Source organism: Mycteria americana, chromosome 10, assembly GCF_035582795.1.
Source record: "Mycteria americana isolate JAX WOST 10 ecotype Jacksonville Zoo and Gardens chromosome 10, USCA_MyAme_1.0, whole genome shotgun sequence".
Lineage (NCBI taxonomy): Eukaryota > Metazoa > Chordata > Aves > Ciconiiformes > Ciconiidae > Mycteria > Mycteria americana.
In genome coordinates, this window is record NC_134374.1 from 261,817 (window position 1) to 272,481 (window position 10,665).

The following is a 10,665-nucleotide window of genomic DNA, read 5'->3' on the forward strand; positions in this document are numbered from 1 at the left end:
GAGCTGTGGGTCACTGTGTGCTTCCTGCACTTGAAGCCAAGCATGGGCAGTAACCACCCATCTTCAGGACTAAAGACCTTATTCCTGCTCCCAGTCCCAGCAGACCCCTCTGGTCTGCCAACCTCTACTCTGGACTGGGCTGCACAGCCAGGCTGGTGCCATCCCCATGGTACCAGCTGGTCTAATAGAAGTTGTCCCTCCCTGCGAGCCTGGCCTCCTGTCTCTCCTTTATGCCCTCATGGCTCTCACCCAGAGTGGCAGGAACTGGGAGCTCACTCCTCCCGGCTCTGTCCCTGGGCCCCTCAGGAGCTGGATTGCTGCAGAAGGGCTGGGCAGGAACACAGGGGACACGAGTGTGGTGGTGTGCTTACCTGTATGGATATGTTTGAAAGTGGCTGACACCAGCCAGCTGATGCTGTAGAAACGCACTTTCAAATATCCCGGCCTTTCTCAGTTTACAGTTACTTCTCTGCCTGCCAGCTGGCAGGGCTGTTTAGGTTTATCTTTCTGACTTACTCAGCAAGGGCTGGAGGTGAAGCTGATGCAGCACAAGATGCTGGGACAAGCCAAAGAAATCAGAGGTTCAGGCTTTAAGATTTTCATGGCTGGAAGAAAGCCTCCTCCTTATGCATCTCCTATGCTGGCCCTGCAGGGAAGCCATGGTTTCTCTCTGGAGGGAAGCAGCACCTTGAGCTCACCCAGGGCAGGGATGCTGTAGGGGCATGGAGTGTCCGAGGAGCACAGCAAAGGTGTTTCAAATCAAGCCATGTGCACCCGCTGGTAAAGCACCCCATGGATCTGGATTTCATTCCTGTTTCCCAGAGCCATTAAGTTGGCATGTGACAGTGCCTTGCAGTGGAATGGAGGATGGCAGGCTTCAGGGTCAAGCCTGAGGCTGCTGATACTGGGAAGGCAGCCTGTGGGCTGGGGGGCTCCTGCCAAGGGGAGGCAGATGAGCAGCAGATTTCTGCTGGCCTGGGAAGCGGCATTGCTGCAGGAGGGCGGCTGGTGCTGACACAAGCCCTGGCAGTGCAGGACCTGCCCACGGCCTTCCTGTGTGAGTCCCTGCCAAGGGGTAAGAGCACAGGCAGGTACAGACAGGGGTTTCTCTCCAGCCCACATGAATGGTGACTTGACCTACTTTTGAGGGGTCTGAATGCAGCTGGACCTAAAGCCTCTTGCAGAGTGGCTGCAGGGTGGGAAGCAGGAGGGTAGGATGTGGACACCTCCTTTTCCCAAGGGGCTCAGACCTCCGTAGCCCCCACGAGCTGCCCAGCAGCCCTCAAGCTCTTGTCACAGCAGGGATTTCTGGTGCCAAGAGCTCTGCACTGCCTGCACTGCCGACAGGCATTTTGCACTGCTGACATTTGGACGCGTGCGGCTGGAGGACTGACTTGCTCCTCAGGACGTGCTTCATTTACCGCCATTCGCGCTGGAACCTGAGCTGCAGATGAAGAGATCCTGAGTTCAGGTCCCTCCAGGGGGCATGAGGAACTGCCTGGGCAGATGGAGACAGTCGTATTTGTGCGAAGAGGGGCGCAGCGTTTGCCATGGGGCTGGGAGGGTGCTGGGTTCAATGCTGAGCTCTGCCCAGCCACCTCGGTTGTTGGTGCCTCCCCTTCCCTGGGTGTACAGCAGTGCTGACAGCATGGCGGGTGCTGTCCCATCTTCGGTCAGGACAGCTGTGTACAGCTCCGTTTGCTTTCTCAGCCCTGGCCAGACGTTGCTGCAGCAGCCCACAGAGAGCAGCATACAAAAGGATTTCTCCTTTCCCTTGCCATCATCTGCTCATTCCTCCCCTGCCTGCCGGGGCTATTTGCATCTGTGTGGGCGCACCTCACTCTGCTCTGCCAGCTAAATCCAGTAACATGGAAATAGTTTGCAGAACAATCTGCTCTATGCATGTGGCTGTTGTGCTTTCTGTGTCTGGGATGAGGGCTAGGGGACGAGCTGCCTATCCCCTCTCTGTGCAATTCCCATGCCCGGAGGAGCTGCCCTGGCAGCTCTGGCCTGTCTCCACGCCACCCCAGCCAGACGCTTGATGCAGGCAACACTGGGAATATCATCTGTGCAGGGCTGAAGCCAGTGCAGGATCAGGCCGGGGTCTCCAAGAAAGTGGATGCTTCAAGGACTTCCAGCTGAATCACTTCGCCCTTGGTGTGGGCAAAAGCTGGGAGAACTCCCCCCCTTCTGTCAGCATAGACCCACGCTCGCAGCCCCGATGCCGTGGGGTAGCTTGTGAGTGGTAGCACACCACTGTGCCCCATCTCCCTGTGGCTGAGCTCTCTCTCGCCTAAGTGCCCGGCGTCCCCTATGGTCCCCAAGGGCAGTGGATGGTGCAGCATGGGGTGCTTTCACAAGGCTTATTGGGTTCGGCTTGTGGCTTGACCCACGCTGGTGTGAATGAGCTGATTTGGAGAGAGCAGCACCCTGGGCTGGACTGCCGCTGTCTCCAAATCAGCTCATTTGCATGAGCTGCTGCCGTGGCCAGTGCTTGCTCAGGGAAGTGGGTGCATGGGGTGCGTTGAAGAGCCTGCATCAGGACAAACCCCTGCAAAATGCACCCCCTCTCCAGGGCCAGAAAGGGAAAAACCCATCAAGCCCACATGGGAGGAGCAGGGAAACTATGGAGGATGTTTGTCATGGTGAGAGATGTTGTCACCAGCCAAGGGCTTATAGGGGCCCCAGTGAGAGCAGGAACCACTGTCACAGCAGGGGAAGGAGCAGAAGAGAGGTGCTGAGAGAGGTAGGTGACTCTGGAGTGGCTTTTCTTCTTGCTATGAGTCACTGGGATGTTTTTGTCATGGAGGTGAGTGCTGGGGGGGAAGAAGGAGCGGGGCGTACTGAGGCCAGCTAACTCGGGTTGGGGCTATGGCTGGTGGGAAAAGCTGGGCTGGGGCTGGGTGGGGAGAGCCGTGGGCTCAGCAGAAGGAGCCCAGGACAGGCAGGGACATCTGCCACACACATGGGCTTAAGCATGGCTGGAGTCGCATACAGGCGTGGGGACTGTGGCACAGCTGTGCACATTCAGGCAAACTGTCACAGCCCCGTAGTAGTCACAAGTGTGCAGACACACACAAAGTGTGTGTATCGCTATACCAACTCTCATTCACACATGAAGGTCACGCTGCCCTGCAATTGTACATACGTGCACATACCCACACAGAGCTGTACATACATACACACAACCCTGCACAACACACATGCAGCTCTATATGCTTGATTGATAGGCTGTGCACACACCTGGGGGTCAGTGCCTACCCTTGCAGGGACCTGCATAGCCCCCCAGGTAAGAGGCACTGTGCTGGGTGCATACGCAGGCGCACACAGATGCCACAAGGATCCAGCTTCGAGCAGCCAGGTGCCAGCTTCAAGCAATAAGGCATTACCTTCGTGCAGCAAGCCAGGTCTGTGAATGAGGCATTCAACCTGTGGTGTTTTTAAAGCACCATGTGTCATAAGCAGCAAATCCAGCTAGCTCTGCTGCCTCTGTCCTAAAGTGCCCGAGGCTGGCTCTGCCCTGCAGTCCATGTTGGGGATGTATGAAGGGAGCAGAGAAGTCTGTTAGAGAAGTTGTGGCAGGTGGGAAGGAAGTTGCAGGTTTTTGCAGCTCGACATCATGGAAAGCAGGAAGGGGAGTGAAGGGTGAGGGGCTGGAAGGAGCCAGGCCTCCCATCCCTGTCCAGGGGAAACAGGAGCTCATGGGCATGCAAAGTGTTTCTGGGGTCAGTCCCCAGCAGGGCTTGGGCAGAACCAGGCCACCACGGCTGCAGTGCCTCCATCCCTGCCATGGGCTCGCTCCCTGCCTTCCCTCACTGGTGGAGGAACCCTGCGGCCTTGCACCACGGACAGAAAAGCGACGATGGGTAAAGTCATGAGAAGAGGGCTGACACCAAAACCATGCAGGCACGTGCATGCATGCAGCACCCAGAGCCAGAGCTCCAGCCTAGCCACCGGAACCAGCAGTGCAAGTGCACTCCCCTGCACCGTCACTGCTGGCCAAGACCTGCAGCCCTGTCCCACTGTCCTGCACCTTGCAAGCACCGGGATCACTGGGGGAAAAGGGATGGGCATGAGAGCGAGCTGGGCAGGAGAGAAGAGTCTGGTGGAGGGGGGCCTTGTTCCTGAGGCAAGCCCGGGTATCTGACGTGAGAGCAGCAGAATGGTGATGAAGGAACAGCCGGGTGTGGGTTTGATTTCCCAGCCTCACAGGGGAAGGTAGGGAGCTCTGACAGACCTCAGCAGTGTCCCTCAACAACGCCAAGGCACCCATATGTATCATGCTGCATGTGGTCTGAATTCATGTTTGCTATACCCATTTGGTTGCTCACGTACAATCAAAAATGTGTCTTTCCCCTGCTGAGGAACCCCAGATTTTGCTGTTCAGTAGGGTGTGCTTACCTAGCACGCAGCAGCCAACTTCCACCACTCCAGTCTCACATCCTTCCTTAGCAGAGGGTAGCATGGAACAGCACGAGAGAAGCCAGGAGAAAAGACAGCTACCACACCTGGGACAGCAGAGTGCTGCTGGCCACCCGGACCAGCCTGTGGCAGGAGTGTGGTGGCCCGTTTTCTCACCAGTGTTGAACAGGCAGATTCTCTGTGGAGGTTTCCCTGCAGGCCTGAGCCCCATGGGAGAGAAGGCAGTCCCAAAAAGCCAGCGTGTGAGCCTGGCAGACTCATGCTCCTAAGTCCCCAGTCTGGTTTTCCATGTGCTACGCAAGCTGGTGGCCTTCATGTAACAGTTTGGGGGACTGCAAAGTTGTGTTTGCCATGACCTGGGGCACCAGGGAACCACAGAGGTACCGCAGGAGCCTACAACACCTACAAGTGATGGTGCCTGTATGGAGCCAGCTCATGCAGATGTCCGCTCCAACACCTCCTGCATTTTTCTTTCCAGATCCGTGGCCCTAACAATGGACTCCCCGAGCACCCCCTTTCCTGCCAGCCAGCTCACAGAGCACAGACTCAGCAATTCCTGCTGTCAGATCCGAGACGAATTCCTCTCTGTGACGCTCCCTGTGATGTACTCCCTCATCTTCATCATCGGGCTGCTCAGCAACACCCTGGCACTCTGGGTGTTCTCGTGTAGTGCACAGCGCAGGACCTCCATCACTGTGTACATGCGGAACCTGGCGCTCTCTGACCTGCTGCTCTCCCTCTGCCTGCCCTTCCGCATCGCCTTTCAAAGCAAGAGTGAACCTCTGATCTTCTGCAACATCGTCGGGGCCTTATTCTACCTCAACATGTATGTCAGCATCACATTCCTCAGCCTGATCAGCCTCGACCGCTACCTGAAGATCATCCGGCCCCTGCAGAAATTTAGGATTCACACTGTGTCCTGTAGCACCATGGCCTCTGGGGTGGTTTGGTTGGTGCACACAGCATTCATGCTGCCTTTCTTTTTTGAGACAAGAGGAAAAGGGCCCTGTGACCATAAATGCTTCCACTTCAGAAGCAAAAGCACCACAGCAGCAGCTTTTAACATGGTCGCAGTAGCCACTTTTTTCATCCTGCTGCTGCTCTTCCTCTACTTCTACAGCAAGATATTTGCCAAGCTGCACAGAGTCTCCTCAGTGAAAGCTCAGCAGCTGAACAAAAGGACCAGCATGAGAGCCATCACCAAGACCTTCATAGTCCTGATCATCTTCGTTGTATGCTTCACCCCCTATCACATTGTCCGCATTCCTTACATCCTCGCGCAAGTGGGGGCCATTTCTAGCCTGCCCTGGAAGCAGGGTCTCCACCTTGCTAATGAGCTTGTGCTCTGCACCTCAGCCCTCAACAGCTGCCTTGACCCAGTTTTCTTCTTCTTCTTGTCCAGCAGCTTCCGGAGAGCTGTGCTCTGCACCATCCAGGGCAGGCTGAAGAGAGCTCTCCCAAGGAAGCAGGGGGGGCTGAGCCACAGCAGGCCTGTGACAGAGATATAGGCTTTCTAGGGAGGCCAAGGTCTCAGGCATGGCACCTTCTCATCAAGGATTTGCTCTGACTGCTGGTATTTACCAGACAAGACTTGCTGGGAAGATGGAGAAAGAAACTGGAACCACTTCATGTTTCTTTGACTGACATCACCAGGGCTAGAGCTTCCTTGGGGGGGTAAATGAAGAGGAAAGGATAACCGGGACCTTACTTTTTACTGCACCAGCTCTGCTGACACAGCTGAAGAACATATTTCCCAGGAAGAATGAAGGCTGGGAGCATCAAAGGAGAAACAGCCTTGGCCTAGGGTCTCCACCCAGCCTGGGGAAGGGCAGCTACAGAGCCCAGGACTGAGACAGGCTCCTTCAATGGGAGGAAGAGGAGTGATGGGAGGAATGGGAATGGGAATCTGCTGTGAATGTTTTCTAAGTGCCATATCATCTCCACACCAGAGAAAGCAGGAAAAGGGGAAGGGAAATGATGAGTGCAGAAGCATTGGGAAAAGAAGAGGGAGACACCCATCAGAGCATTACTTGGGGAGTGGGTGAATATTTTGCTCCATGATGGAGCCCAGAAATGTGCACTGTGGGGCTTGGAGGACAGGTATGCCAGGAAACATTGCAAACCTGTAAGCCCAAACCAGGACAATGATAACTTTTCCTCTCTTGTTGTTACCACAGTTTTTGTAACTCCAGGTCAGCCTCACTTTTCTGTGTATTCAGACAGCTCCAGGCTTCCTTTAGCAATTTTCCTTTGCTCATTTCACTGGCATGTTCACCCAGGACCAGCAGCTTTGCCTGGCCATTGCACAGCACTTGTTTGGCGCTTGGACCATGCCAAGAACATCCAGCAAGGGGTCCATCCATCTACAGTCAAAGGGAATGCACCACAGAAGTGCCTAGCAAGATTTTCTGCCTTTCTTATTCTTTGGTGTTCATTCTCTTCCTGCAGAAGAGAACATTTCCCAGTTTGTATTTTTTCCATTTCATATGCTCATCTGTTTGCTTATTTTAGAAGACTGCAGACTTGGAGACACAGACTGAGCCACTCGCACATCGGGCAAACACAGCCTGGGCAATGAGGAGGAGGGAGGATTTTCATTCATACTGCAAACTGTTCTAGTAACTGCTTAGCTCAAACACTTGAATAATAATTGGGAGAATAAAATGTTTCATTAAAGACTGAATACTCTGATCTTTCCAGTTAAGGTCTGAGCAACCCCAAACCCCACTGCAGCTGTGTTGAAGGAGCACGTTAAAAATCAGAGGACAAGACTCACCGTGCTCTTTCATCTCTGCTATTAAAAACATTAAGAACAGGAGAGGCATATTTTTCTCTTTAATGGGGGTGGGGGGAAACACCAAGAGCCAAGCTCTTCCTGTGGAAAGCTGCAAATAAAGGTCACAAAACTGTTCTCATTTTCCGACTAGTGTTAACAAGAGTCAAAGCAGAAACGATATGTGGTTCAGAAGCCTCAGCATCACAACACCAGAGTATGTGCACCCTATACAGCTTGTGGGAAGTCAAGTTCCCCCCGTCGTAAAGCGGAGTCCCTCAACACCTCCCTGCCTGTACAGTAGCACAGAGGCTAGAAATCCTCACGACCCCACACCTGGCCAGCACCCCGCTCCACAGTGGAGGACCATGTAGGACACACAGTACCAGTGCAGGTTTCCCTTTTGGGGGAAACAAGAGGGACTGTGGTGCAGGTGAGAGGAGACGGGACCACAAGTGCGGGGGGGGGGGGGGGGGGGGGGAAGGAGGGGGGGGCTAGCAGGCAGGAGGCTGGCAGTAGCCACAGCCCCTCCCCGCCTCTTCACCGCCCCACCGTCCGCGTGACCCCGGAGCGGGCGCCGATTGGCCGGCGGCAAGGCGAGGCGGAGCGGAGCGAGGAGCGGCGAGCGGCGCGTCAGTTCCGGGCGGCGCGCGATGCTGTCGGCGGCGGGCAGCTCCGGCCCCGGCGGGGCGGGCGGCTCCGGGCCGGGCCTCGGCGGGGACGGGGACTTCCTGTCGCGGTACCGGCTGGTGTCGGCCAAGCTGCGGCGGCGATTCCTGCGGAAGCCGAACGTGGCGGAGGCGGCGGAGCAGTTCGCGGCACTGGCGCGGGAGCTGCGCGCCCAGGAGAGCCTGCCCTACGCGGCCTGGTGCCAGCTGGCCGTGGCGCGCTGCGCCCAGAGCCTCTTCCACGGGCCCGCCGAGGCGGCCGCCCTGGCCGAAGCGGCGCGGCTCTTCCTGCGCCAAGAGCGGGACCTGCGGCAGCGCCTGGGGCTGCGCGGCGGCTTCGGCGAGCACGTGGCGGCGGCGCAGAGCTGCGGCGCCTTCGCCGCCCGCCTGCACCTGGAGCGGGGGCAGCCGGCGCTGGCGGCCGGGCTGTGCCTGGAGCTGGCGGCGGCGCTGCGCGACACGGGCCGGCCCGCCCGCGCCGCCGCGCACCTGCAGCGGGCGGCCGAGCTGCTGGCGGCGGCGCGGCTGCCCCTGGAGGCGCTGCGCTGCCTGGCTGAGCGCGCCTCCTGCCTGCTCCTGGGCCGCGACTACGCCGGCGCCCTGGCGGCGCTGACACGGGCGCAGGCGCTGGCCGGGGCCGGGCTGGGCGGCGCTGGCCGGGGCGCGCCCGGCGGCGCCTTCCTGGACGTGCTGGCGCGCTGCGAGGTGTCGCGGGTGCTGCTGCTGCTGCTGCTGCAGCCGCCGCCCGCCAAGCTGCTGCCCGAGCACGCCCGGACGCTGGAGCAGTACTGCTGGGAGGCGCCGGAGGGTGGCGCGGGGCCGGGGCCCGGGGGCGGCCCCGGGGCGGGCGGCGGGCTGCCGCCGGCGGCGAGCTACCTGCCGGCCGAGCTCTTCTTGCTGCTGCAGTCGGCCGTGCTGGCGTGCCAGGAGAAGGACGCGGAGGCGCTGAAGGCCCTGCAGGCCGAGCTCTGGCCGCTGCTTAGCGCTGAGCAGAACCACCTGCTGCACCTGGTGCTGCAGGAGATGCTCAACCCTGCCGGACAGGGGCTCTGAGCGCCGCTGCCGGCATGGACGGGCCTTGCCGTGCTCCCGCGGGGCGGCAGGGCCGGGCCGGGCCTGGTTACTTAAGCCACAGTCTGTGTCAGCGTATCCTCTATTTCGTTATTTATTTTTAATATGACTTCTGTAACAGAAGCAAGTAATAATTGATGAGCAAACGTGTTCATCTAACTCGTTTCTCTTGTGTTGTAGTAAACTACTCGCTGTATGTATCGAAAGTTGTCATGCTTGAAAAAGTGTAATCCCAAAGCAGAAAGGCCGATTCAAGGCAGAACCAGGCTGTTCCTTAAAGAACTGGCTGCACTCTGCAGACAGGAAAACTTGCTAGGAGGATATCACCCAGGGTACGTGTGTTGGAGGGTTTGCACATCTAGGAATCATATGTTGCTGGAGTTGCTTTCTTAAAAAAACACATGAAAATGAGATTTTTAATTTTTTTCCCTCCTGAAAGCAACAGACACTGCAGCCAACGTGAGGCCATGCATTTGGCTCTTGTGGTGGATAAAAGGAGTTGGTCGTTGACATGCAAGTGGTTGCCTGGGGATCAGTGGTGGTGGCCTGACTATGTTTTCTGTAGAACAGCTGGCAGAGTCAGTCTCTGCATCACCCTATACTCCTCCCTCTGTATTGCTTGTTGATCCCCCCCCCCCCCCCCCGTTGCCTCTGCTGTCCCCACTGCTTCTGTTGGACTTCACCCTATGGTTTCTAATGTTATCCCTAATCCTCTTGCAATGCAGCCGGGGGGGGGGGGGGGGGGGGATGGGACAGTTCACACTCTGTGTGTGTGTCTGTGTGTGTGTGTGACATGTTCCTCCCCTGCCTCCAGTGTTACATGTATACACCCATCACCCCTGGAACCCTGGGGATTTGGTTATGTGGGGAAATCAAATGCCCAGGTTAAGGGAAGATGGGGGTCAGTGTGCCTCATTATTTTCTAATGTTTGTTTGGGATATAATCTGTCCTGGGCTGATTGTTATTGAGTGGGTTGTTCCATCCAGATGAGAAAGACAAGTTAATTAAAAAGAATGCGGAATTAACCCTGCAGCCAGGAGGAAATGGGACTGCCTGGCCTCAGGTTGATCCTAATTGGCATTACAATAATCAAACAGTTAGGGGTCAGAAACCTGACAAATGCAATTAGAGCTTGGAAGGAGATGAGAGTAAATTGAAGGAGGGTTATGAGGGGGCTTTGGAGAATGGCAAGGGTCAGCCAGGTGCTGGCCACCATCACAGTGGCATGGGCAGGGTAGGTGCGCCAGCCCAGCAACAGCCAGCGATTGGCATGTGAATTCCCATGGCACACTATCAGAGTCAGGTGGTCTCTGCTCACACCTATAAGAGCTGCAGCCTGGGGCAGCTCTGAGGAGAGCTCCACCGGCAGCACCAGGGGGCGGTCGTGGTGGCAACCCCAGGGCCCTGCCATGAGGCAGGGTGGTTGTGCGAGGAACGGCTGCTCTGAGCCGCTCTCGGGTGCGCTGGCTGGCTGTGGTGCACGCAGACACTCCCCTCTACGGCCTGTGTCTGGAGGAAGCAGGGACGTGTGCTTCCCTGCTTCCTCCAGATGAGCCCGGTGGCGTGACCTGCCTGGGAACCCACACCCAGTGGAGATCAGAAGCTGATGTCTCAAATGAAGCAGGTCTGAAAAAGCCTCCTGCAACTGCTAGCCTCCACACTGCTGTACAAGGAGCCTTTGCTGTGGCCCTGGCAGTGATTACGTTACAGCCCCAAGCAGGAGATACAAT

At 57.0% G+C, this 10,665-nt stretch overlaps 2 protein-coding genes across 2 annotated transcripts; both read left to right on the top strand.

Moving 5' to 3' along the window:
- Nucleotides 1-1,914: 1,914 nt before the first annotated feature.
- LOC142415135 (putative G-protein coupled receptor 34) lies at nucleotides 1,915-7,316 on the top strand. The gene is made up of 2 exons (XM_075513161.1): nucleotides 1,915-2,746; nucleotides 4,901-7,316. Exon 2 carries the CDS (start codon nucleotides 4,917-4,919, stop codon nucleotides 5,928-5,930), a length of 1,014 nt encoding a protein of 337 aa, XP_075369276.1. The 5' UTR covers nucleotides 1,915-2,746; nucleotides 4,901-4,916; the 3' UTR covers nucleotides 5,931-7,316.
- Nucleotides 7,317-7,752: 436 nt separating this feature from the next.
- Nucleotides 7,753-9,094, top strand: LOC142415136 (40-kDa huntingtin-associated protein-like). The gene has a single exon (XM_075513162.1). The coding sequence runs from the start codon at nucleotides 7,849-7,851 to the stop codon at nucleotides 8,914-8,916; it is 1,068 nt and encodes a 355-aa protein (XP_075369277.1). The 5' UTR covers nucleotides 7,753-7,848; the 3' UTR covers nucleotides 8,917-9,094.
- The last annotated feature ends 1,571 nt before the right edge of the window (nucleotides 9,095-10,665 follow it).